This window comes from Oncorhynchus clarkii, chromosome 20 (assembly GCF_045791955.1).
Source record: "Oncorhynchus clarkii lewisi isolate Uvic-CL-2024 chromosome 20, UVic_Ocla_1.0, whole genome shotgun sequence".
In the NCBI taxonomy this organism is placed as follows: Eukaryota; Metazoa; Chordata; class Actinopteri; order Salmoniformes; family Salmonidae; genus Oncorhynchus; species Oncorhynchus clarkii.
The window spans coordinates 11,655,925-11,682,469 of record NC_092166.1 but is presented as its reverse complement, the minus strand read 5'-3'; the positions used below and the strand labels follow the sequence as shown (position 1 = coordinate 11,682,469).

The 26,545-nt window shown below is 41.7% G+C and overlaps 2 protein-coding genes across 3 annotated transcripts; both read right to left on the bottom strand.

Annotated features, from left to right (window-relative positions):
* On the bottom strand, window positions 1-8,148 carry LOC139377268 (CMRF35-like molecule 7). Of its 2 annotated transcripts, XM_071120273.1 has the most exons (4): window positions 7,956-8,148; window positions 7,458-7,787; window positions 6,679-6,999; window positions 1-189 (listed from the first exon to the last, which is right to left on the bottom strand). In XM_071120273.1, the coding sequence occupies exons 1-4, from the start codon at window positions 7,999-8,001 to the stop codon at window positions 131-133; spliced, it is 756 nt and encodes a 251-aa protein (XP_070976374.1). In that variant the 5' UTR covers window positions 8,002-8,148; the 3' UTR covers window positions 1-130. The 2 variants fall into 2 exon arrangements, with proteins under 2 accessions (XP_070976374.1, XP_070976375.1); XM_071120274.1 differs by lacking the exon at window positions 6,679-6,999.
* Window positions 8,149-13,060: 4,912 nt separating this feature from the next.
* Window positions 13,061-19,656, bottom strand: LOC139376815 (CMRF35-like molecule 1). Its single transcript, XM_071119751.1, has 8 exons — window positions 19,576-19,656; window positions 19,069-19,398; window positions 17,202-17,540; window positions 17,139-17,149; window positions 16,207-16,225; window positions 14,001-14,105; window positions 13,720-13,769; window positions 13,061-13,422 (listed from the first exon to the last, which is right to left on the bottom strand). Exons 1-8 carry the CDS (start codon window positions 19,619-19,621, stop codon window positions 13,096-13,098), a joined length of 1,227 nt encoding a protein of 408 aa, XP_070975852.1. The 5' UTR covers window positions 19,622-19,656; the 3' UTR covers window positions 13,061-13,095.
* Between the last annotated feature and the right edge of the window lie 6,889 nt (window positions 19,657-26,545).

Below are 26,545 nucleotides of genomic sequence, written 5' to 3'. Positions count from 1 at the left end.
TTCAAGTGCAGGGCGCAGCAGGTGTTTATTTGTAAAAGACCACAGGAGGAGGTAGGTAGCTGGGTCCAGGGGCAGGCAGAAGGTCATACACAGGGACTCCAGAAAGGTAACAGTACAGGCATGGTACTGGCTAATAAAAGGCTAATAACGTAGTCCGGGAGATCAGGCAAGAGGTTGACGACAGGAAATCTGTACAGGCAGGGAATAGGCAAAAAGGCATCGTTAGTGAGGATGGCCAAAAATCTACAATACACAGGAGGACTAATACGAAAATGAACAGCGCTCCGACTAGAATGTGTATCAAAACAAACACCTCACAATGATGGGGTGCAAAGAACTGAACTAAATAGTGTGTGTGAATGACATACAGGTGTGGGAACAGGTGATCAGAATTCAGGTGGTTGGGATCTGGAGAGTGAGCTGTGTTCAGGGGATCTATGTGTTTGAGAGTTTGAGCTGGAAAGTGGGCTGGGGGGTGAGCTGCGTTCAGGGCATCTATGTGTTTGAGAGTGTAAGTTAGAAGCAGATGTTACACATAGATCATCTGCAGTTCTCCTTGAGATGACCAGTAGAGGCCTCTGTGTAGTTGGAGAAAAAGGAGACAAACTGTGATGAAAAATCCCTCCCCACTGCTCCCCAGAGGAACCCTCCCTCCCCACTGCCTCCCCAGAGAAACCCTCCCTCCCCACTGCTTCCCCAGAGAAACCCTCCCTCCCCTCTGCCTCCCCAGAGAAACCCTCCCTCCCCACTGCTTCCCCAGAGAAACCCTCCCTCCCCACTGCCTCCCCAGAGAAACCCTCCCTCCCCACTGCCTCCCCAGAGAAACCCTCCCTCCCCACCGCCTCCCCAGAGGAACCCTCCCTCCCCACTGCCTCCCCAGAGGAACCCTCCCTCCCCACTGTTTCTCCAGAGGAACCCTCCCTCCCCACTGCCTCCCCAGAGAAACCCGCCCTCCCCACTGTTTCCCCAGAGGAACCCGCCCTCCCCACTGTTTCCCCAGAGGAACCCTCCCTCCCCACTGCTTCCCCAAAATAAGTACCCTTCTCTACATCTCACGTAAATGAGGACCGCCGGGCATGATGGCTAGAACAAACCCAATACTACGCTAGCTAGCTAGCAGCAGTCAGACTTAACTAACAGCCCTCTCCGCAGTTCTTGGAAAACAAATTAATATGCTACCGTTTATGAATAAACATCAAATCCACTGTTTGCTCAGTCAAAGTGCTGCCAATGACTGGAACGAACTACAAAAATCTCTGAAACTGGAAACACTTATCTCCCTCACTAGCTTTAAGCACCAGCTGTCAGACCAGCTCGCAGATGACTGCACCTGTACATAGCCCATCTATAATTCAGCCCAAACTGTATTTTTCCCCCTACTGTATTTATTTATTTATTATGCTCCTTTGCACCCCATTATTTCTATCTCTACTTTGCACATTGTTCTACTGCAAATCTACCATTCCAGTGTTTTACTTGCTATATTTTATTTACTTCGCCACCATGGCCTTTTTTTGTTGCCTTCACCTCCCTTATCTCACCTCATTTGCTCACATCGTATATAGACTTATTTTTCTACTGTATTATTGACTGTATTTTTTTTTTACTCCATGTGTAACTCTGTGTTGTTGTATGTGTCAAACTACTTTGCTTTATCTTGGCCAGGTCGCAATTGTAAATGAGAACTTGTTCTCAACTTGCCTACCTGGTTAAATAAAGGTGAAATAAAACAAATTATGAAATAAATATCCCAAAATTGTGTGGCGAGTGATTTCACCCTTTCAGGGGTTTGCTGTAGTTTTTATACGTAACTTGGTGAAGACTCCTGTCATGCAAATGTGATGAACATGTAGCTTGGCTGGAAAACACAGGCTGTATTTCACTTCTGCCTCTCTCATGGTCTGCATCATTGCTCCATCACCTCCATGGTGTAGTCGGGGAAGATGAGAACCTTTTGGTCTTTGTATTCCATAGATTGCTGTCGTCCAAGTCGTAGAATGAACTCCTTTTCCTGAAAGTGATGTACCCTTGCGATTATGGTGCGTGGCTTGGCACCTGGTGAGGGCTTTGCCTGTAGATAGCGGTGTGTACGGTCAACGATGAGCGGCTTTGGGAAGTTGTCATTGCCCAGCAGCTTGGGAATGAGCTTGGAAACAAACTCTGTGGGTTTCCCTTGTTCATCATCCTCCAAAATTCCCGCAAGTTTGATGCTCAGCTTGTGACTCTTGTCTTCTCAATTGAGAACCTTGGCTTGGAGCGCCTCATTCTTATTTTTAAGCAGCGCACTTGTGGTTTACAGACCTCCAATCTGGGTGTCATGATCAGACAGGGCCTCATCAGCCTCACCCTTCAGTTCGGCCTGTGATGTCTTTAGACACTAACTTTGTTTCAAGCCTGTCAAAACGATCATTGATAGTTTTTATTACAGCCTCTTTCATTTTTTGACACACTGCAATGGCAGTATCTTGTTGCTGCGAATCTGGAGAGTTGTCATCACCAGACTCAAAATGGTGCTAGCTGCTGCTTACTGGGGCCTTTGCGTTAGCTGTTCGATTGTTTTTTGTCGCCATATTTTACAGTTTCACTGCTAGTTAGTGCATGGGGAATAAAATAAACAACGTGTATATTTTTGGGAAATAAAAGAAAGATAAAAAAATCTGCGGAGAGGAGATCTGAAGGAACGCTTCTACCCCATTCGCAGGCGCACTAGTGCCACTGTCACGCCCTGACCTTAGAAATCCTTTTAATTCTCTATTTGGTTAGGTCAGGGTGTGACTAGGGTGGACAATCAATGTTTTCTATTTCTTTGTTGGCCTGGTATGGTTCCCAATCAGAGGTAGCTGTCTATCATTGTCTTTGATTGGGGATCATATTTAGGCAGCCTTTTCCCACCTGTTGTTTGTGGTATCTTTTTTTTGGTTTGTTGCATGTTTTGCACTACGAAGCTTTACGTTCGTTGTGTTGTTTATTGTTTTCTTTGGTGGAACATTAATAAAGAAAATGTACGCCTACCACGCTGCTCATTGGTCCAGTCATTCTACAAACGAGGAGCGGGACAGAAGATCCCACCACGCACGGACCAAGCAGCGTGCCCAGGAGGAGCAGGGATCCTGGGCCTGTGAGGAAAGCCAGGAGTGGAGGACATCCTGGACGTGGGACGAAATGATGGCAGGAGACAGAAGCCTGCCATGGAAGCAGACGGAGGCAGGGAAGGAGCAACAGCGACGACGCCGGGTTCGCGGCCACAAAGACAGCCCAAATATTTTTTGTGGGGTGGCACACGGGGTGGTTGGCGTAGCCGAGGTGTGAACCAGAGACAACCTGGGAGGAGGTAGAGAGGTGGTCGGTCGACCCAGGGAGAGTGCCAGAGAGGGAGTCAATAGGAGTCAATAGAACAGTGCGAGGAGGGATACCGGAGAATGTAGTTGACGAGGGGTATGCGGCAATGCAGGTGTTTGGAGGAGCGTGTCACCAGTCCGGTGCAATCTGTGCCGGTCCAACGCATCAGGCCTCCAGTGCGCCTTCCCAGTCCGGTATGTCCTGTGTCTCCTCCTCGTACTCGCCCTGATGTACACCTCCACAGCCCAGTACGTCCTGTGCTAGCTCCTCGCACTCGCCCTGAAGTGCGTGTTACCAGTCCGGTGCCACCTGTACCGGCCCCACGCATCAGATGCCCACCCGGACCCTCCCTTATAGGTTCAGGTCCATTTCTTTGTTGGCCTGGTATGGTTCCCAATCAGAGGCAGCTGTCTATCATTGTCTCTGATTGGGGGTCATATTTAGGCAGCCCTTTCCCACCTGTTGTTTGTGGGATCTTGTTTTTGTGTAGCTGCCTGTGAGCAGCCCAGAACGTCATGTTTCATTTTCTTCTATATTATTTTTGGTGAGTTTCATATTTATTAAACATGTGGAACTCTAAGTACGCTGCACCTTGGTCCATTCATTTAGATGAGCATGACAGCCGCAGAATAAAAACAATTCTAAGCATGCATCCTGTTTGCAATGAGGCACTAATGTAAAACTGCAAAGAAAGGGTCACCGAAATTAACTTTATGTCCTGAATAGAAAGCATTATGTTTGTGGCAAATTCGACACAACACAACACTCATGGTGGCTGCATCACGTTATGTGTATGCTTGTTATCAGCAAAGACTAGAGATTTTTTTTTGATAAAAATAAATGGAATTGAGCTAAGCACAGGCAAACTCCTAGATGAAAACCTGGTTCAGTCTGCCTTCCAAAAGACACTGGGAGACAAATTCACCTTTTAGTAGGACAATAACCTAAAACACAAGGCCAAAGATACACTGGAGTTGGACATTGAATGCTTGAAAATATATGGCAAGACTTAAACATGGCTGCCTAGCAATGATCATCAACCAACTTGACAGAACTTTTTTAAAGAATAATGTCCAAATATTGTACAATCCAGGTGTGCAAAGCTCTTAGAGACTTACCCAGAAAGACTCGCAGCTGTAATCACTGCCAAATGTGATTCTAACATGTATTGACTCAGGGATTTGAATAGTTATGTAAATTAGATTTTTCTGTATTTAATTTTCAATACATTTGCTAAAATTATTGTGTGCCAATTTCTTCAATTTTGAAGTCGGACTGTATTGCAACAAAATGTGTAATAAGTCAAGGTGTATGAATACTTTCTGAATGCACTGTAAATGTACCCTGATCGCTGCAATCGCTGACAGGCGTATAGAAGGAAGTGTGGTTTCTGCTCTTCCTGTTCAGATATTTTAGTTGTCATTTAGCCAACTACATGTATCTCTCTCTCTCTCTCATACACAGGTGCTAGGTGGAGGTTGCTAAGGATGATTGAGTTGGTGAAGCTGGGTTTGTTACTGTGCTTGTAGTAGTTTCTGTTGTGGTTACTGTTGGGGCTGCTAAAAAACTAAGTATTTTTGTTGTCATCGCTCTCTCTCTCTCTCTCAGATATGGGAGTTTATCAATATTGGATTTGTTTTAAAATTCTTTGTGGGTCTGTGTATTTTGAGGGAAATGTGTGTCTCTAATATCGTACATTTGACAGGAGGTTAGGTAGTGCTTCTCAGTTTCCACCTCTTTCATCTCTTGAGAGCCAGGCCTGGCTTCGGCAGCCTCTGTCAATAGCAAGGCTATGCTCACTGAGTCTGCACATAGTCAAAGCTTTCCTTAAGTTTGGGTCAGTCACAGGGGTCAGGTATTCTGCCACTGTGTACTCTCTGTTTAGGGCCAAATAGCGTTCTAGTTTGCTGATATTTGTTGTTAATTCTTTCTAATGTGTCAAGTAATTATCTTTTAGTTTTCTCATGATTTAGTTGGGTGTAATTGTGTTGCTGTCCTGGGGCTCTGTAGGGACTGTTTATGTTTGTGAAAAGAGCCCCAGGACCAGCTTGCTTAGGGGACTCTTCTCCAGGTTAAACTCTCTGTAGGTGATGGCTTTGTTACGGAAGGTTTAGGAATCGCTTCATTTTAGGTGGTTCTAGAATGTAACTGCTCTTTTCTGGATTTTTATCAATTGCTGGTATTGGCCTAATTCTGCTCTGCATGCATTATTAGGTGTTTTACATTGTACTCAGAGGATATTTTTTCAGAAATATGCATGCACTATCAAATTTGGTGTTTTTCCTATTTTCACAACCACCATTCCTTTTGATGGCGTAGAAGGCCCTTCTTGTCTTGTCTCTCAGAGCTTCACAGCTTTGTGGAAGTTACCTGTGGCACTGATGTTTAGGCCAAGGTATGTCTAGTATTTTTGTCTGCTCTAGGGCAACGGTGTCTAGATTAAATTTGTATTTGTGGTCCTGGCAACTGTATTATTTTTGGAACACCATTATTTTTGTCTTACTGAGATTTACTTTCTGGGGTCTCTTTCTCTCTCCCTTTCTCGTTTGCTCTCTCGCTCGCTCCCAGCCCTCTCTCTGTCTCTTTTTATCTCTCTCTCTCTCCTAAATATAACACAGTTGAAGACGGTTGAGTAATACTGTATGAGCTATGCCAAACGAATGTTCTTTTATATTCTTGATAAAATCTTAACTGCCATGACAGGTTTCCGAGACAGATGTAGAAACATTTAATAGATTACATAGGAAGTTAAGATGTGTTCCAGTTGTTTTTAACACCTCAACTCACACAGGCACACCCAGCCCTCTCCCTCATTATATTCCTGTCACACCCTGATCTGCCTCACCTGTCCTTGTGCTTGTCTCCACCCCCCTCCAGGTGTCACCCATCTTCCCCATTATCCCCTGGGAATTTATACCTGTGTTTTCTGTCTGTCTGTGCCAGTTCGTATTGTTAGCCAAGTCAACCAGTGGTTTTGTCTCAGCTCCTGGTTTTTCCTAGTCTCTCTTTTTCTCATCCTCCTGGTTTTGACCCTTGCCTGTCCTGACTCTGAGCCCGCCTGCCTGACCACTCTGCCTGCCCTGACCTCAAGCCTGCCTGCCGCCCTGTACCGTTTTGGACTCTGCCCTGACTATGACCTCTGGCCTGTCCCCGACCTGCCTTTTGTCTATCCCTTGGATTATAATAAATACCAGAGCTCCAACCATCTGCCTCCAGTGTCTGCATCTGGGTCTCGCCTTGTGTCGTTGTAATTCCTAAGCTTCTCACTTCACTGACACACAACTGTCCTGATCAATCTGTCTCACAATGCAAAACAGGCAAATTAAAAAGCAGTCTTACTCTTTATATCAAGCTGGACTGCTGACAGGGTATCGAGAGCTTGGTTGTTCTGTACACCACAGAGATATCGCCCAGCATCCTCTTGGGTTAGTCTGGTGATGGTCACGGTGAATGCTCCGGCTGTCCTGTTGTCGAACAGTGAGAACCTCCCATTCTGGCTTTTGGTTGTTGTCACTTTTACATCATCTATGCACCTCGACTGTGTCGTCACTTTGCAGAAGTATTTCTCATTGTCTTCAGTTTTTTCATCATACATACAATGGATGGAGACTGTCTGTTCTTCATAGCCAGTCACTGCAGTGTGATTCTCACAGCACCAATCTGTCATTTTAAACACACATGCAGGCCTAGAGCTCAGAAATAAGTTCAGCCAATTTATTATAAATATATACCATAAGAAGTAAGGTTTGGAAACTCCAATGACAAAGAATTATACACCATGAAACTTCCTTGTCTAATGTGTTAGTTATCTGTGATCTGTCCTCCACTACATACAAAATACATGTGTGTTTGATCCCACTGTTCACGGAAGTTGAATGAGCGGACTAATTTAGGGCATTCCAACTTGAGATGAATAACTTTATGTTGATGATCATGTAAATCATGCATTGAGGTTGAGTCAATTAAAAACACAGTATGCATGAACTGTTAAGCAATGTGTAGGGATCTCAAGTTGGGAGTCGGGCTAATAGCAGAGACCTCATTAGGAATGTTTAATGTAAAATGTTGAGTATGAAAGTGGTAATGTTTTGATGATGAGAATCAGAGGTTTACAGTACCTCCATACACTTCAGGGTCCAGTCCAAATCGTTCCACTCCACACCAGTATGTTCCAGCATCATCTGACATCAGGTTGGTGATGGTCACAATGAAGACTCTGACCCCTTTGTCATCCTGTAGGGAGTATCTCCATTTAGAGCTTCGTTCTTCATCCTCAGTCTCAATATCATTGTCTCCCAAAAATGTTATACACTCCATTTTGCTGCCTTTACAGAGGTACTTCTGGTGGCTCCTCCACTCCTCTCTATAGGGGCATCTGATCTCTGCCTTGCCTCCCTTATATCTTTCCACTGTGATCAACTCTGCTGAATACACACTCCACATAGCAGCTGTAGGACACACCAACAGTCTCATTACAAACAGTACAAACACCCTAGCTTCCATTTCACATACTGTAAGTGAGTGAATGGAGTTACACTGTAAAATGTTACAACCAAATGTATCCAACTCTAGCGAGGAGTCATTGGAGAAGTGTTCATTCAGTCTGATGTACTCACCTAAGAGGAGGACAACCTTCAGTGTGAGGACCAGCAGGATAACCATGATGACTTGTGGCTCCCAGCTAGTTCAAGTCTCTTTAGACCCTGTACATCCTGTTTACTCCAGTACCCTCAATACCTCTACGTCCAGTTACCACCCCAGTACAGGAAGGTCTGCTCCTGCAGTGTGCATGAGAACCCCTCTGAGAGTGAGTGTGTCTACTCTGAGCCACAGAAGTCCTGCTGTTTCACTTCGTACTTCCTGAAACCATTTCACTTCTCAGTAACACTTTATAATAACGTCCGGCAATAAACAATTTGTAAGACATTTATATACAGTTTACTCACCATTTATTAATCGTTTATTCCTACAATATATGTTAAATAAAAACAAAGTTCTGCTTTAAATGAAGTGCATCTTATAAAGCCTTTATAAAGCCTCGTTAACCACTACATGACTGTGTTACAAATCCTGTTTTATAAAGGGTTCATAACCACTACATGAATGTGTTAGAAATCCTGTTTTATAAAGGGTTCATAACCACTACATGAATGTGTTAGAAATCCTGTTTTATAAAGGGTTCATAACCACTACATGACTGTGTTACAAATCCTGTTTTATAAAGGGTTCATAAACACTACATGAATGTGTTACAAATCCTGTTTTATTAAGGGTTCATAACCACTACATGAATGTGTTACAAATCCTGTTTTATAAAGGGTTCATAACCACTAGATGATGGTGTTACAAATCCTGTTTTATAAAGGGTTCATAACCACTACATGACTGTGTTACAAATCCTGTTTTATAAAGGGTTCATACATTTGTCTAAAATGTGTGACATAACCACTACATGAATGTGTTACAAATCCTGTTTTATAAAGGGTTCAGAAGTTTGTCTTAAATGTGTGACATAACCACCATAAGCTGTAGACCACACTGTTTACCAAGAGATATTGTTAGCTGTCTATTCACCACCACAAACGATGCTGGCACTAAGACTACACTCAACGAGCTGTATAAGGCCAAAATCAAATAAGAAAATGCTCATTCAGAGGCGGCGCTCCTAGTGGCCAGTCACTTTAAAGCAGTCTTAGACGGATTACCAGGACGTGTACTCAGAGCATGCTCTGACCAACTGGCAAGTGTCTTCACTCATATTTTCAATCTGTCCCTGACCGAGTCTGTAATACCTACATGTTTCAAGTAGACCACCTTTCCTGTCCCTGTGCCCCAGAACGTCAAGGTAACCTGCCTAAATGACTATCGACCCATAGCACTCACGTCTGTAGCCATGAACTGGTACCCCGTGTACATAGCCAAGTTATCGTTACTCATTGTGTATTTATTCCTTGTGTTATTATTTTTCTATTTTTGTATTATTTCTCTATTTTCAATCTCTGCGTTGTTGGAAAGGGTCCGTAAATAAGAATTTCACTGTTAGTCTACACCTGTTGTTTATGAAGCATGTGACAAAAGCAACTTGATTTGATTCCATCGAGGTCCTTTACGACTCCAGGGCAAGGAAGCTTACAGGAAAGATCAGCTGTATAGCCACTACACATTTACATATCTGCTCATTCTCTTATAGCTCTATGCTCACTCTACCTAGCTGTATATACTGTATGTAAACTCTGTTGTCTGTATTCTGTCTCTAAATGTTATCTATCACTATCATTAGCATGTTGTCTATGACTAGCATGTTGTCTACCATTAGCATGTTGTAAATCACTATCATGTTATCTATCACTATCATTAGCATGTTGTCTATCACTAGCATGTTTTATATCACTAGCATGTTGTCTATCACTAGCATGTTGTCTATCATTAGCACGTGTTCTATCATTAGCATGTTGTCTATCACTAGCATGTTATCTATCACTGCTATGTTGTCTATCACTAGCATGTTGTCTATCACTAGCATGTTTTATATCACTAGCATGTTGTCTATCACTAGCATGTTTTATATCACTAGCATGTTGTCTATCACTAGCATGTTGTCTATCATTAGCACATGTTCTATCATTAGCATGTTGTAAATCACTATCATGTTGTCTATCATTAGCATGTTGTCTATCACTAGCATGATGTCTGTCATTAGAATATTATCTATCACTAGCATGTTGTCTATCACTAGCATGTTGTCTATCACTAGCATGTTTTATATCATTAGCACGTTGTCTATCACTAGCATGTTATCTATCACTGCCATGTTGTCTATCACTAGCATGTTGTCTATCACTAGCATGCTTTATATCACTAGCATGTTGTCTATCACTAACATGTTGTCTATCACTAGCATGTTGTCTATCACTAGCATGTTGTCTATCACTAGCATGTTGTCTATCACTAACATGTTGTCTATCACTAGCATGCTTTATATCACTAGCATGTTGTCTATCACTAACATGTTGTCTATCACTAGCATGTTGTCTATCACTAACATGTTGTCTATCACTAGCATGTTGTCTATCACTAACATGTTGTATATCATTAGCATGTTGTCTTTCACTAGCATGTTGTCTATCATTAGCATGTTGTCTATCATTAGCATGTTGGGTAATCACTAACACGTTGTCTATCATTAGCATGTTGTCTATCACTAACATGTTGTCTATCACTAGCATGTTGTCTATCACTAGCATGTTGTCTATTGTTAGCCAGTCCCTCCAGGATTCCGCGATTCTGCGATTGCATAATTCAATGCAAAATCAACTAATCAGCGCATATTATGTGAGAGCTCACAATTTTGAACAATCCCCGCACTTTTAGCTCAATAAAGGGTCCAATCAAAAGTGGGTTTGTAATTTCGACCAATTACTGCACTGTTGGCCTCCCGGGTGGCGCAGTGGTTAAGGGCGCTGTACTGCAGCGCCAGCTGTGCCATCAGAGTCCCTGGGTTCGCGCCCAGGCTCTGTCGTAACCGGCCGCGACTGGGAGGTCGCATGACTTTCAACCTTCGTCTCTCCCGAGCCCGTACGGGAGTCACTACAACAATTGGATACCACAAAATTGGGGAGAAAAAGGGGTGAAAATTCAAAAAAATCAATACAAATTAAAATTACTGTTACAGTGGAAAATGGCCCAATCCAACCACACGTCAACAACGTATTTTACCCCAGGTTGTCAGCGTATTCACATGTGAAGATGATGGGTGATTGTTGGTGGCTAACATGCAGTACAATGAACAGGAATCAATCTCATTTGCCAACAAAATAACAGCTAAAGACCGTGCAAAACAATTTCCAAATGTTTTTGGAAACAAGAGAAAGTCAACAATCAACAGTCACTTCGAATCAGCAAAGCGTATGAGAATGTCAGAACAGTTCCCACAGCAGAGGCAGATCACTATGACTGAAGTGGTAGCAGGGAAGACGGTGGCAAGCGCTGAAAGAATCAGGATGAGTGGCGTTCTACTCAAACTTTTACTCCGCTAACTTTGGCTTTAGTAGAGTGATCGGCACTCTGCTCTCCCCAGTCTAACCTTGGCTTTAGTAGGGTGGTCAGCACTCTGCTCTCCCCAGTCTAACCTTGGCTTTAGTAGGGTGGTCGGCACTGTGCTCTCCCCAGTCTAACCTTGGCTTTAGTAGGGTGGTCAGCACTCTGCTCTCCCCAGTCTAACCTTGGCTTTAGTAGGGTGGTCAGCACTCTGCTCTCCCCAGTCTAACCTTGGCTTTAGTAGGGTTGTCAGCACTCTGCTCTCCCCAGTCTAACCGTGGCTTTAGTAGGGTGGTCAGCACTCTGCTCTCCCCAGTCTAACCTTGGCTTTAGTAGGGTGGTCAACACTCTGCTCTCCCCAGTCTAACCTTGGCTTTAGTAGGGTGGTTGGCGCTCTGCTCTCCCCTGTCTAACCTTGGCTTTAGTAGGGTGGTCGGCACTCTGCTTTCCCCAGTCTAACCTTGGCTTTAGTAGGGTGGTCGGCACTCTGCTCTCCCCAGTCTAACCTTGGCTTTAGTAGGGTGGTCAGCACTCTGCTCTCCCCAGTCTGTCTATGGAGAGCGCTGCTCAAAGCACGGAGTGTAATTTGTCCTCTTTGTCGTTTTAAACTCTCTGTAAAACTGCATACGGATCACGAAAGCACAATCTTTCACGATTTTTTTGAAATGGTAATACTGTTTTAAAAGTACATATCAACCACAATACTCTGTTTCTATGTTTTCTGCTCTTTATCTCCCTTATGACCCTTTCAGAAAAAAAGTCACAATCTCAAGGATTTTGAAGACAGTCTATGCAAAATATCGATCCTCAAATTGAAAGCGATTGATCAGCTTTGAATCTATATGTTGTTTTTGAGAGACAGAGAGCGGGAGAGAGAGGGTGTGAGAGTTGGAATGGGAGGTGTATCTCATGTTGATAGCAAGCCCCAAGCCAAATGAAGAGGAGAGGTGTGTGAGTGAATGTGAGTGGATTATGACAGAGCTGTTTGTTCAGGAAAATAAACAAAATTGAGAGACTTTAGATGTTTCTAATTGGTTTTGTATTACGTATTCTGCTAAAATCTTCATAAAACTGAGCACATAACTTTGTATTGCTTTATATGAAATTAACATTTTTAGAAATTCAGAATTTCAGAAAATCTGCCACAAAATCAAGCATTTTTGGAAATCACTTAAAAAAAAAAAATCCTGGAAGGGCTGATTAGCATGTTGTATATCACTAGCATGTTGTATATCACTAGCATGTTGTATATCACTAGCATGTTGTATATCACTAGCATGTTGTATATCACTAGCATGTTGTCTATCACTAACATGTTGTCTATCACTAGCATGTTGTATATCACTAGCATGTTGTATATCACTAGCATGTTGTCTATCACTAGCATGTTGTATATCACTAGCATGTTCTATATCACTAGCAGCACCATTACACCAAGCAATGTTCTGAGTATGTGTAAATGTTCTTCAATGAATCACTTAGTGAATGTTCTCCCTGTTTGGTGTTTTAGAAAACGCAAGATACATATTCGGCCGTTGTAGGAACTATGCATCGTTAAAACACTTGTAAGCCTAAGTTCCATCGCTATCGGGAACTCAGGCCCTGATCTTGTAGCTGTTTTCTAAAAATTGTCTTTAAAATTATTTTTTTTTTTAATAACATGTCACTTATGATTTGTTGCCCGTGTGTATATGTCCCTTGTGATTGGTTGTCAGTGACTCAGGCATCTCTGGGTTTGCTGACTGTATAATAGATGGGAGGAGCCTCAGAGGTGCTGTGTGGATGATTGACAGTAGAGTAGGCGGGGCTTTGACCAATGTTGACAGTGGCAAAGTAACCAGGAGAAGTGCCCTCTTTAGCGATGGCGACAGTGGCCTCATTGGGGCAGCTGGGGACCTTGTGGAAGTTGACGTTGGCGTAGTTGAGAGAGTCAGAGGTGCTTGTGGGTAAGTTGGCGGTGGCGTAGATGGTGGTGGTCTCACCACCTGAACTGGACTGTAGGGGGCAGTCCTCTATCTCCTCATAGTCACCATCACCATGACAACCCTGGAGAGGAGGAAAAGGAGGAGAGGGACATGAGGACATGATGAGAGAGGGAAGAATATAGATTAGAACATGCTCTCTCTCTCTTTCCCTCTCTTGCTCTCTCTTTCTCTCGCTCTCACACACACACACACACACACACACACACACACACACACACACACACACACACACACACACACACACAAACACACACACACACAAACACACACAAACACACACACACACACACACACACACACACACACACAAACACTCAGTCAGTCAGTTAAACAGACAGGCCCGCGCACACACACTGACCTCTCTGTTGATCCCAGTGTCTGTGTTCACCCTGGGTGCTGAGGAGTCAGATGTGGAACACAACACACACACACACAGTGTCATACAATTCACACATGTCACTGTTGGGCTGCAGCAGTCTGTTCAGGAGGTTTTCAGAGACCTGTTCACAATGAGACCTCTATTTCTCAACCAGGGTCAAAGGAGGATTGTATATGCAATTGTTTTTATTTGAAATGAAAACTGTGTGCAAAAATATTAATTCCCCCTTATTTGACACAGTGTGTGTGTGTGTGTGTCACCTGTTTCCTTGTTGAATTTCCATCTATAGACTATGAACAGGCTGACCACAAGCACCAATAGCAGCATGACCAGAGTCCCAGATACTATGATGACCACTGATGTATCTGAACAGACAAACAGTATGATTAGAACACATACTTTACAATCAGCACTTCTGTTCAACTTACATAGGGCCTTTTACACTGTGAAGTAAGATCTGCCTCTCTTCCACATCAGATGTTTACTTCCTGTCATTAGCCTTGGAACTGGTGGCCAACATTCATGCTTCATGTCTGGGTGCAGCTATTAGCATACTGTTTACACCATAGTATATAGACTAAAAGAAGGCTAGCTGTTCAAACTACACAGGAGCTTCCCATCTAAACCATATTGCACATAATGTTGCACACTTGAGTAATGCATTCATTCACAAATGTGTTGATATTTTAAAAGGTTTTAATTCTTCATTTGGCTAACACAATAAATGATGTGTACTGGTAATCAAGTCATTCTTGCAGGGGCATGTGTTGTCAGAGAGACACTGTTTTTATACTATACCTCTCAGAGTGGGCAATCTGGTGTAGTATCCCACACTACCTGCGGATGTGGCTTGGGAATCTGATTCCAAAGTCAAATTTGACGCAATTAAACAAACTTGTTGCGGAGCGTGATGACGTAGTTCACACAAAATGTACTTTTTTTACCTAAGTTTTAATTTACCGAATAAAAACAGAAAGTTCCATGTGTTTCCATCGCATTTTCAACTCCACCGATAGTTTTGACAAAAACTGTTACGTTAAATAGCAAATGAGCCTACGCTGGACTTGGCATGTGTGCTCTAGCCAACAACTCATAGATACAGTAGACTGTGAGGGTACTGGGTAGGCTAGTCTACAAATGAGCCTACGCTGGACCTGGCATGTGTGCTCTAGCCAATAACTCATAGATACAGTAGACTGTGAGGGTACTGGGTAGGCTAGTCTACATTATGAGATTATTATGGATAAGCACAAGAATATTTATATTTGTCAAACGGCAGTCAAACATCAATCAATTTGTCACCAGAATAAGACCCTCGATAGTCATTGGAAAGGACCATCAAGCTCATCACCATGTACTTTCACCACCCTGTGAACTTCATCGCAAGGTATTTCATCTGTAGCCTAATAAACTGCAAAGTTTACTTTGATATGATGGTTATTATATAAATATTTGTGCATAAAGGTGTTTCCACAACTACATCTCGCAAAATGTATTTTACCGACATAAGAAGGCCCCACCATCTCAAAAAAACAAATTCTCTCTCAGCATATCTATACAATTGTACCGAAACTAGCTGAATCCATCACAGCTGTTGTGAATTTTTTTATCTTCATAAAAACTGTGGATGGAAGTGTGGTAATGAAAGCATTGAAGAGAAGCTAACTTTCAGTGTACTTCCTGAAATGTTTGAAATGTAAACGTACCCTGACCACGAGACTATATACACGACTCCAACACCATCATTAAGTTTGCCGATGACACAACAGTGGTAGGCCTGATCACCGTCAACGATGATATGGCCTATAGGGAGGTCAGAGACCTGGCCATGTGGTACCAGGACAACATCCTCTCCCTCAACGTGATCAAGACTAAGGAGATGATTGTGGACTACAGGAAAAAGAGGACCGAGCACACCCCCATTCTCATCGACAGAGCTGTAGTAGTGCAGGTGGGAGCTTCAAGTTCCTTGGTGTCCACGTCGACAACAAACTAGAATGGTCCAAACACACCAAGATAGTCGTGAAGAGGGCATGACAAAGCCTATTCCAGATCAGGAGACTGAAAAGATTTGGCATGGGTCCTGAGATCCTCAAAAGGTTCTACAGAAGCACCATCGAGAGCATCCTGACTGGTTGCATCACTGCCTGGTATGGGAACTGCTTGGCCTCCGACCGCAAGGCACTACAGAGGGTACAGTAGTGTGTACGGCCCAGGGGCTAAGCTGCCTGCCATCCAGTACCTCTATACCAGGCGGTGTCAGAGGAAGGCCCTAAAAATTGTCAGACTCCAGCCACCCTAGTCATTCACTGTACTCTCTGCTACCGCACGGCAAGTGGCAACGAGCACCAAGTCTAGATCCAAGAGGCTTCTAAACAGCTTCTACTCCCAAGCCATAAGACTCCTAAACATCTAATCAAATGGCTACCCAGACTATTTGCATTGCCTCCCTCCCCCCTTTTAAACCACTGCTACTCTCTGTTGTTATGATCTATGCATGGTCACTTTAATAACGCTAAGCTGCCTGCCATCCAGTACCTCTATACCAGGCGGTGTCAGAGGAAGGCCCTAAAAATTGTCAGACTCCAGCCACCCTAGTCAATCACTGTACTCTCTGCTACCGCACGGCAAGTGGCAACGAGCACCAAGTCTAGATCCAAGAGGCTTCTAAACAGCTTCTACTCCCAAGCCATAAGACTCCTAAACATCTAATCAAATGGCTACCCAGACTATTTGCATTGCCTCCCTCCCCCCTTTTAAACCACTGCTACTCTCTATGCATGGTCACTTTAATAATGCTACCTACATGTACATATTACCTGAATTACCTCGACTAACCGGTGCATTGACCTTGTACCGGTACCCTCCTGTCTATAGTCTGGCTATTGTTTTTTTTAACCGCTGCTCTTTAACTACTTGTTACTTTTATTTCTTATTCTTATCTTTTTTAAACTGCATTGTTGGTTAGGAGCTCATAAGTAAGCATTTCACTGTAAGGTCTACACTTGTTGTATTAGGCACATGTGACTAATACAACTTGATTTGATACTCACTGACAGGCGTAAAGAAGGAAGTGTGGTTTCTGCTCTTCCTGTTGAGATATTTTTGTGTTTTCTCTCTCTCTCTCTCTCTCTCTCTCTCTCTCTCTCTCTCTCTCTCTCTCTCTCTCTCTCTCTCTCTCTCTCTCTCTCTCTCTCTCTCTCTCTCTCTCTCTCTCTCTCTCTCTCTCTCTCTCTCTCTCTCTCTCTCTCTCTCTCTCTCTCTCTCTCTCTCTCTCTCTCTCTCTCTCTCTCTCTCTCTCTCTCTCTCTCTCTCTCTCTCTCTCTAATACCCTAAATACATACGTTCATTAAGTAAGTACATTTAATCACACATGAAGTTAAGCTGTGGTCACTGACACAGCTGTGTCCTGATCAATATGTCTCACAATGCAGAACAGGAAAATTAAAGAAATGTCTTACTCTTGATAACAAGCTGAACTGCTGACAGGGTATTGGTTGTGTGGTTGTTCTGTACACCACAGAGATATCTCCCAGCATCCTCTTGGGTTAGTCTGGTGATGGTCACGGTGAATGCTCCGGCTGTCCTGTTGTCGAACAGTGAGAACCTCCCGTTCTGGCTTTTGGTTGTTGTCACTTTTACATCAACTAGACACTTAGATAGTGTATTCGCTTTGCAGAAGTATTTCTCATTGTCTTCATTTTTTTCATTATACATACAATGGATGGAGACTGACCGTTCTTTATAGCCTGTCACTTCTTCAGAGCCTGTCACTTCAGCTGGGTTTTCACAACACCAATCTGTAATTTTAAACAAACATGTAGGAGCACATGCATTGAATCTAGAGGTCGACCGATTATGAATTTTCAATGCCGATACCGATACCGATTATTGGAGGACCAAAAAAGCTGATACCGATTAAATCAGACAATTTTTTATTTATTTATTTGTAATAATGACAATTACAACAATACTGAATGAACACTTATTTTAACTTAATATAATACATCAATAAAATCATTTTAGCCTCAAGTAAATAATAAAACATGTTCAATTTGGTTTAAATAATGCAAAAACAAAGTGTTGGAGAAGAAAGTAAAAGTGCAATATGTGCTATGTAAGAAAGCTAACGTTTAAGTTCCTTGCTCAGAACATGAGAACATATGAAAGCTGGTGGTTCCTTTTAACATGAGTCTTCAATATTCCAAGGTAAGAAGTTTTAGTTTGTAGTTATTATAGGAATGATAGGACTATCTCCCTCTACACCATTTGTATTTCATTAACCTTTGACTATTGGATGTTCTTATAGGCACTTTGGTATTGCCAGTGTAACAGTATAGCTTCCGTCCCTCTCTTCGCTCCTCCCTGGGCACGAACCAGGAACACAACGACAACAGTCACCCTCAAAGCAGTGTTACCCATGCAGAGCAAGGGGAACAACTACTAGAAGGCTCAGAGCGAGTGACGTTTGAAACGCTATTAGCGCGCGCTAACTAGCTAGCCATTTCACTTCGGTTACACCAGCCTCATCTCGGGAGTTGATAGGCCTGAAGTCATAAACAGCGCAATGCTTGACGCACAGCGAAGAGCTGCTGGCAAAACGAAAGTGCTGTTTGAATGAATGTTTACGCGCCTGCTTCTGCCTACCATCGCTTAGTCAGATACTTAGATACTTGTATGCTCAGTCAGATGATATGCAACGCAGGACACGGTAGATAATATCTAGTGATATCATCAACCATGTGTAGTTAACTAGTGATTATGATTGATTGTTTTTTATAAGATAAGTTTAATGCTAGCTAACAACTTGGCTTACTGCATTCGCGTAACAGGCAGTCTCCTCATGGAGTGCAACGAGAGAGAGGCAGGTCGTTATTGCGTTGGACTAGTTAACTGTAAGGTTGCATGATTGGATCCCCGAGCTGACAATGTAAAAATCTGTCGTTCTGCCCCTGAACGAGGCAGTAACCCAGCATTCCTAGGCCGTCATTTAAAATAAGAAAATGTTCTTAACTGACTTGCCTAGTTAAATAAAAGTATTAAAAAAAAATAATAATAATAATTTAAATCGGCAAATCGGCACACAAAAATACCGATTTCCGATTGTTATGAAAACTTGGAATCGGCCCTAATTAATCGACCATTCCGATTAATCGATCGACCTCTAATTGAGTCAATAAAAAATATGCCTGAAATCTTGAGTAATGTGTAGGGATCTCAAGTTAGGATTCGGGCCAGTAGCAGAGACCTTATTAGGAATGTTTAATGTAAAATGTTGAGTATGAAAGTGGTAAAGTTTTAAGGATGAGAATCAGAGGTTTACAGTACCTCCATACACTTCAGGGTCCAGTCCAAATCGTTCCACTCCACACCAGTATGTTCCAGCATCATCTGACATCAGGTTGGTGATGGTCACAATGAAGACTCTGACCCCTTTGTCGTCATATAGGGAGTATCTCCATTTAGAGCTTCGTTCTTCATCCTCAGTCTCAATATCATTGTCTCCCAAAAATGTTATACACTCCATTTTGCTGCCTTTGCATATGTACTTCTGGTGGCTCCTCCACTCCTCTCTATAGGGGCATCTGATCTCTGCCTTGCCTCCCTTATATCTTTCCACTGTGATCAACTCTGCTGAACACACACTCCACATAGCAGCTGTAGGACACACCAACAGTCTCATTACAAACAGTACAAACACCCCAGCTTCCATTTCACATACTGTAAGAGGGGTTTCTACTCTGAATGAGTTACACTGTAAAATGTTACAACCAAATGTATCCAACTATAGAGAGGAGTCACTGGACATGTGTTCATTCAGACTGATGTACTCACCTAAGAGGAGGACAACCTTCAGTGTGAGGACCAGCAGGATAACCATGATGACTTGTGGCTCCCAGCTAGTTCAAGTCTCTTTAGACCCTGTACACCTTGTTTACTCCAGTCCCCTCAATACTTCTATGTCCAGTTCCCACCCAGTTACAGGAAGGTCTGCTCCTGCAGTGTGTATGAGAACCACTCTGAGTGTGTGTTAGTGTGTGTAGTGCAGGAAGTTGTTTGACTAATTACTTCCTGAAATAATTTCACTACTCTGTAAAACTTTTTAATATCATCCAGCAATAATCCGTAAATGAGTCATTTATAAATAGCTTTCTCGTCATTCATTAATCATAATATATATGGACAATTATTCAAACAACTTTTAAAATATGTATTAACAGTTATTAATTAGGGTGCCAGATAGCTGGTTCAAATCCCCAAGCAGACTAAATTAAAAATATGCCTGTGCCCTTGAGCAAGGCAATTAACCTTAATTGTTCCTGTAAGTTGCTCCGGATAAGAGCATCTGTGAAATTATAAAAATGTAAATGATTAATAAGATATAGATCCTTATATTATAAACTTACATATGGAATTATTTTAAGATGGTCATGCCATGGCTCATTTAGGTATCTGATTTTTAATTTAAGGACCCTTTTAGGTATAAAAAAGGTTCTATTTAAAAATTATGTTATAAAATATTGAATCTGTCCATAGACACGCATTGATTAACACATTCATAAATGTCAAAAAAGACAGTCAAAAAATTAATCATAAGGAATGAGTTTTTGAAGTGTCTGTCTTATAACTAGGAGATATAAGAAAGCTTGACACATATTTAACCCCTTATTTTTGTTGGCACAAAACTGCCTCCATACTTCCATTCATTTATATGAGTTACCTTCAGACGAATTACGTGAACACCCTCGTGTTTGTGACAGTCTACACTTTCTACAGTGGGGTCATATTCGTTTGTAGTCCAAATGGTTCGGATGCTACAGACAAAAGACTCCCGACAAATCCCGTGGCACTTTTGGGGGGTCGTAGAGCATAACCAAACTGTTCGGATAACCAAACTGTTTTTGGAATGTCTCCTATCCGACAAACAGCACTGTAGCTCTGTGGCATAGGTGGATGTGGTGGATTGAGATGCAGCACATGCAAAAAACATATCTCTAGCTTTAACTCAAGTATTAATAAACACCTTACTGTCATGACGTTGCACTGTTGGGTGAGGTTTATGACCCCCCCCATAAATACCTTTCCCCCTTTTCTCTCCACTCTACAGAATGGACTCTTGGAAAGCCCTTCGCTAACTTAGAGAAAGTATGGTAACATAAAAAGGTTGGGAAATGAAACAATATTTCCCTTTCTCAACCAGTTTAAAGTGTCCATTGGTACATAAAGAATATGATGTCAGATCAGTTGGTGTCTGGGACATTATATCTGATGATAGGATGACATAAATTGATTTTTTAAATTAAAAAGGGGGAATTTCAAAGTGGAGGTGACGATCACCACACTGGAATGGTGAATTTCAAAGTGGAGGTGACGATCACCACACTGGAATGGTGAATTTCAAAGTGGAGGTGACGATCACCACACTGGAATGGTGAATTTCAAAGTGGAGGTGACGATCACCACACTGGAATGGTGAATTTCAAAGTGGAGGTGATGATCTCCACACTGAAATGGTGAATTTCAAAGTGGAGGTGATGATCTCCACACTGGAATGGTGAATTTCAAAGTGGAGGTGACGATCTCCACACTGGAATGGTGAATTTCGACTAGACCAGCCGAAATACAGTGCGAGCTGATTATGGCAACTTGGTATGAACTTTGAACGATTATTCATTAAAGAAGAAGTGATACCTCCTAGACGTCAAGTTATCATCTGCAGCTGTAAACTTACGTGGCCTAGGAAAGGACAGACAATCTCCTAATAACGACAGGGTACTTTAATGTATCTGCTCTACAACACTAAGAAATATTATTCAAAGGACAATGGCGATCTCTGCTGGGTAAGCCAGTCTTCCATCTTCGACCCATCTATCGAAGCGCAGCTCAGCGTAAATATATATATCTTGCATTTTCCTTTTCCGAATGGGCGGTTATTAGAATGCATAAGATTCTGTAGTTACGGTAGCATAGCTTCTCAAGTACCGATAGAGACCCAATCTCTTTGTCCCTCAGTCTTCCCGCTCTTTCATTCAAACCCAACCCCTTCCTTTGTGTAACCAGCCGTCATATCAGGTTAGCCCACTATGGGCGTTTCATGACATTATTAGTAATCAATGTGTGATCTATCCTGTGTGTATATATATATATATATATATATATATGTAATTCTGTGTGATTATTTAGGTATTTAGTAAATAAATAATTAACTAAATTTGTGTACTTGTTAGCTAGGGTTAGTGGTGATAACCAAGTACTTACGACAAGCAGAATGAGACCGATTGAGGTGACGATTAATAATTGACTGCTATTGATATAAAAGATCTTCAGATCTTTAAGAGAGTGGATTCAGGAGATAGCCGCTCGATTTAAATTAATGCTTCCGTGGTGCCCCAGGTTATTAATGGTTTAATTGTTGCATGGTTTAATTCAATCACGTAATCAATTAAACGTTAGGTAATCAATTTGATAAAATAGCATGTTATATAATTTAATCAGTCAGAGACATGACATTGCTGTTTATACTAACTGTGAGCCATGTCCAGAGCCGAGGCTTCTGGGATTCTGAATCACGTTCACAGGTCAAGAAATTCTGCACAGACATCTCAATGGCAATCGATGGGTTAGTGGACCGATTGGATTCTGGGTGCAGAGATTACCTTGTAGATCATTAATATCTTATTCTTTATCAGACTGTGTTTCACTGAACCATTTTCTACAAGGAACATTGTAAGACTGATACATTTTTTGCTATGACCATCCATAGGAGACCCTGGAGAGAGAGGGCAGGAGGAGATCCACAAAGCCATGTAATCCCTGCTCTCCAGCAACCTGGGGCAGAGTAGGACCACCATCCAGGCATTCTGGACCTACCTGGCAAAGGACTGCAGACTGCAGGCCCCCCTGACCAGCATACAACCAGTTAGGTTCCCACTTCTAATGCAACGTTTCTAAATCTGTGGAACTAGTACCCCTGAGGGTAATTGGTCTATCCACAGGAGATACTGTGTTATTACCATTTAGCAGGTGTCCAGGCATTGTCCACCTCGGTCCACAGGGCGGTCACTCATCCAGATAGCGGCTGGTCAGCTCTGGGGCCACAGAGGAGATCCTCATCAAACAGGTGTTTGGATCTGGTGAGAAACGCTGGAACCACAACCCGAAACCTGATGACTGTAAACTGATGACTGTAAACCTTGTATTGTAAGTTGATAGGAGTGCACTGTAAATTTGTATTGCACTTTCACTGTAAATATGTAGCATATTGCATTTTCACTGTAAATCTGTATTGCACTTTCACTGTAAATATGTAGCCTCTTCCACTTTCACTGTAAATATGTAGCCTTTTGCATTTCACTGTGAATATGTAGCCTATTGCATTTCACTGTAAATATGTAGCCTATTGCACTTTCAAAATAATTTTAGTGTGTATTATTCTGTATTTTTATGTATTATGAACTTTGTCTTTTTAACCACATGACCAAATGAATTTTCCCCTGGTGAGATAATAAAGTTGATCTAATCTAATCTAGATATAATTTATCCGTCAGACAACGGCTAGATATGGTGAACTCGCAGAAACCATACAACACTATCTCACCAAAACAGGAATTTAAATAATAACAACGTGGAGAGCAGGGCTAAAATGTGTTCTTTCTACAGGAAGTGCCAAAAAGTGCGTTAAAGTGGGTGGTGAGTATTACTCCTCTGTCCCATTGGATGACCGGACTGCAGGACACAAGTCAAAGTCCAAGAGACTGAGAGACTGAGAAACGGAGACCAAGAGACTGAAAAACATATTCTATCTCAAGGCCATCAGACTATTAAACAGCCATCACTGACATCGAGTGGCTGCTGCCAACATACAGACTCAATCTCTAGCCACTTTAATAATTAATAATTGGATGTAATAAATCTATCATTAGTCACTTAAACAATACCACTTTATATAATGTTTACATAGCCTACATTACTCATCTCAGATGTATATACTCTACTCTATACCATCTACTGCATCTTGCCTATGCCTTCCATATATTTATATGTACACATTCTTAATCATTCCTTTTCGCTTGTGTATAAGGTAGTTGTTGTGAAATTGTGAAATTACTTGTTAGATATTACTGCATGGTTGGAATTAGAAGCACAACCATTTCGCTACACTCGCATTAACATCTGCTAACCATGTGTATGTGACCAATAAAATTTGATTTGACTACAGAACAGGACACAAGTCAAAGACTGCAGAACACAAGTCAGACTGCAAAGGCTAAAGACTACCACTAGGGTGAGTCCAGCACCAGGGTTACAGACGTACAAGTAAGAGACTGTTATATCAGTTCACTATGACCACCAATCACTGTGTGATTTTCTCAGGCAAATTAGGAATTATTTTAACTTCATTAGCATACTGGTTATTGTTCAGAATTTTGGATGACTGACGTGCCCAGAATAAACTGCCTGTTACTCAGGCCCAGAAGCTAGGATATGCATATACTTGGTAGCATTGGATAGAAAACTCTGAAGTTCCTAAAACTGTTAAAATAATGTCTGAGTATAACAGAACTGATATGGCACGCAAAAACCAGAGGAAAAAAAAATGTTTAGGTCACAGGCCATTTCAATGTTAGCCTATGGGAAATACAAATAGATAGGACCCATATTGCAATTCCTATGGCTTTCACTAGATGTCAACAGTCTTTAGAAAGGGTTTCAGGCTTGTGTTTTGAAAAATTATTGAGTAGTTGTAGTTTTTCCAAGGTGTCTCTCATTAGAAATGTAGTCTTGTTGGAGCGTGGATGAGGTGCGCGCTCTTCGTTATTTATCTTCCCTATTGAACATACTATTCTCCGTCTTAAATATAATTGTTTATTTAGATATTAGAGTACTTGAGGATGAATTAGAAACATTTTTTTACTTGTTTGGATGAACTTTACCGGTAACTTTTTGGATTAGTTTGTATGCATGTTGAACGAGTGGATTACTGAGATCATTGGCGTCAACTAAACAGATTTTTTTTGGATATAAAGAAGGACTTTATCGAACAAAATGACCATTCATTGTGTAGCTGGGACCATTGGAATTGCAAACAGAGGAATATCTTCAAAGGTAAGTGATTTATGTAATCAATATTTATGATTTTGTGACGCCTGTCCTGGTTGAAAAAGTATTTTGACGTGGGGCGCTGTCCTCAGATAATCGCATGGTATGCTTTCGCCGTAAAGCCTTTTTGAAATCTGACAACGCCCCACAAGAAGTTAAGCTTTTAAATGATGTATGACACTTGTATTTTCATGACTGTTTAATATTATGAATTTAGGATTTTGGATTTTGCGCTCTGCAATTTCACCGGATGTTGTCGTAGGTGTCCCGCTAGTGGTTCATGCGCCCAAACAGGTTTTAAGAGGGAGTGTGTTCATGTATCTAGTTGACATTGCACATTCATCAACATTTGAAGAGTTTCATTCCAAAATGCTAGATATCCATTTTCAGAAATGTTGGTAAATTAGCTTTTATTGTTCTAAGAACTGATGAAAGACAATCATAAGACTGCTAAATAGATAACAAAATGGCTACACGGACTATCTGAGTTGACCCTTATATTTTATTTTATTTTAAAGTGGAATTATGCTTTTAGAAATGTTTAATAAATGAATTTAAAATGAAAATCTGAAATGTATTGAGTCAATAAGTATTCAACCCTTTTGTTATGGCAAGACTAAATAAGTTCAGGAGTAAAAATGTGCTTAATATGTCACATAATAAGTTGCATGGACTCACTCTGTGTGCAATAATAGTGTTGAACGTGATTTTTGAATGACTACCTCATCTCTGTACCCCATAATTATCTGTAAGGTACCTCAGTTGAGCAGTGAATTTCAAACAGATTCAACCACAAAGACCAGGGAGGTTTTCCAATGCCTCGCAAATAAAGGAAACTATAGGTAGATGGGTAAAAAAAAATCAGACATTGAATACCCCTTTGAGCACAGTAAAGTTATTCATTATACTTTGGATGGCGTATCAATACATCCGGTCACTACAAAGATACTGGCGTCCTTCCTAACTCCGTTCCGAATAGAAAGGAAATTGCACAGACCCTCCCCTGACCACAATATCAAGTGTTACGTTCCCCAGTTTCTGTGTTGCTGTGGGTTTGCATGTGTGTGTATTTCAGGAAATGGCTTCCTGGATTCCGGAAGCAGCTGATTGGTCAGCCCCATCGCTGATTGGAGTTCTGACCCCTCCCTCTCGTCAGGGGAAACAGCTGTCTCTTCATTACCAACTCCTCCAGCTTGATAAAAGCAGTCTTGTCAGAGAAAAGAGCTTATTTTAATGTCCTGTGTTGGTTGTTGGTAAGTGAAAGTTTTGTTGATATTATTTTGTAGCCACTCCTTCAGAGGTATGTTTATGCCAATAGGACTTAGTATTTTTGGTTATTGAAATTGTTCACTTACATTATTGGTAAATTATTCTGTTTCCTTTGTTCCCAGGGGGGAAGGGGAATGCACTTTGGGAGTGTTTAGGCAAGAGGCCTGCGGGCATACCTAACCCGTAGTATTTAATCTGTCTATGCACACTAGGTAAGACCTGGGCGGACCACCACCTATATTTTTGGTATGCTGTATGTGACCAGAATCCTTACTGGAGTTCTGTACACTTAACTTGTTCAGGTCAGTATTTTAATTAAATTTAAAACTACCCATTTACTTCCACTGCTATTACTTCTACCTCAATGTATCATATTGAGGTATAACGGTTCTACCTCACCATAATATTGAGGTATTACGGTTATACTTCAGTATGA

What these genes read in the sequence shown, in the direction of transcription:
- LOC139377268 (XM_071120273.1), bottom strand. Translation starts at nt 8,001, where the DNA reads ATGGTTATCCTGCTGGTCCTCACACTGAAGGTTGTCCTCCTCTTAG. An exon ending in GAAGGTTGTCCTCCTCTTAG is followed by an intron (nt 7,788 to 7,955) that starts GTGAGTACATCA and finishes TGTGTCCTACAG; the next exon opens with CTGCTATGTGGAGTGTGTAT. An exon ending in GGACCCTGAAGTGTATGGAG is followed by an intron (nt 7,000 to 7,457) that starts GTACTGTAAACC and finishes TTAAAATGACAG; the next exon opens with ATTGGTGCTGTGAGAATCAC.
- LOC139376815 (XM_071119751.1), bottom strand. Translation starts at nt 19,621, where the DNA reads ATGGTTATCCTGCTGGTCCTCACACTGAAGGTTGTCCTCCTCTTAG. An exon ending in GAAGGTTGTCCTCCTCTTAG is followed by an intron (nt 19,399 to 19,575) that starts GTGAGTACATCA and finishes TGTGTCCTACAG; the next exon opens with CTGCTATGTGGAGTGTGTGT. An exon ending in GAAATTCAACAAGGAAACAG is followed by an intron (nt 13,770 to 14,000) that starts GTGACACACACA and finishes TGTGTTCCACAT; the next exon opens with CTGACTCCTCAGCACCCAGG.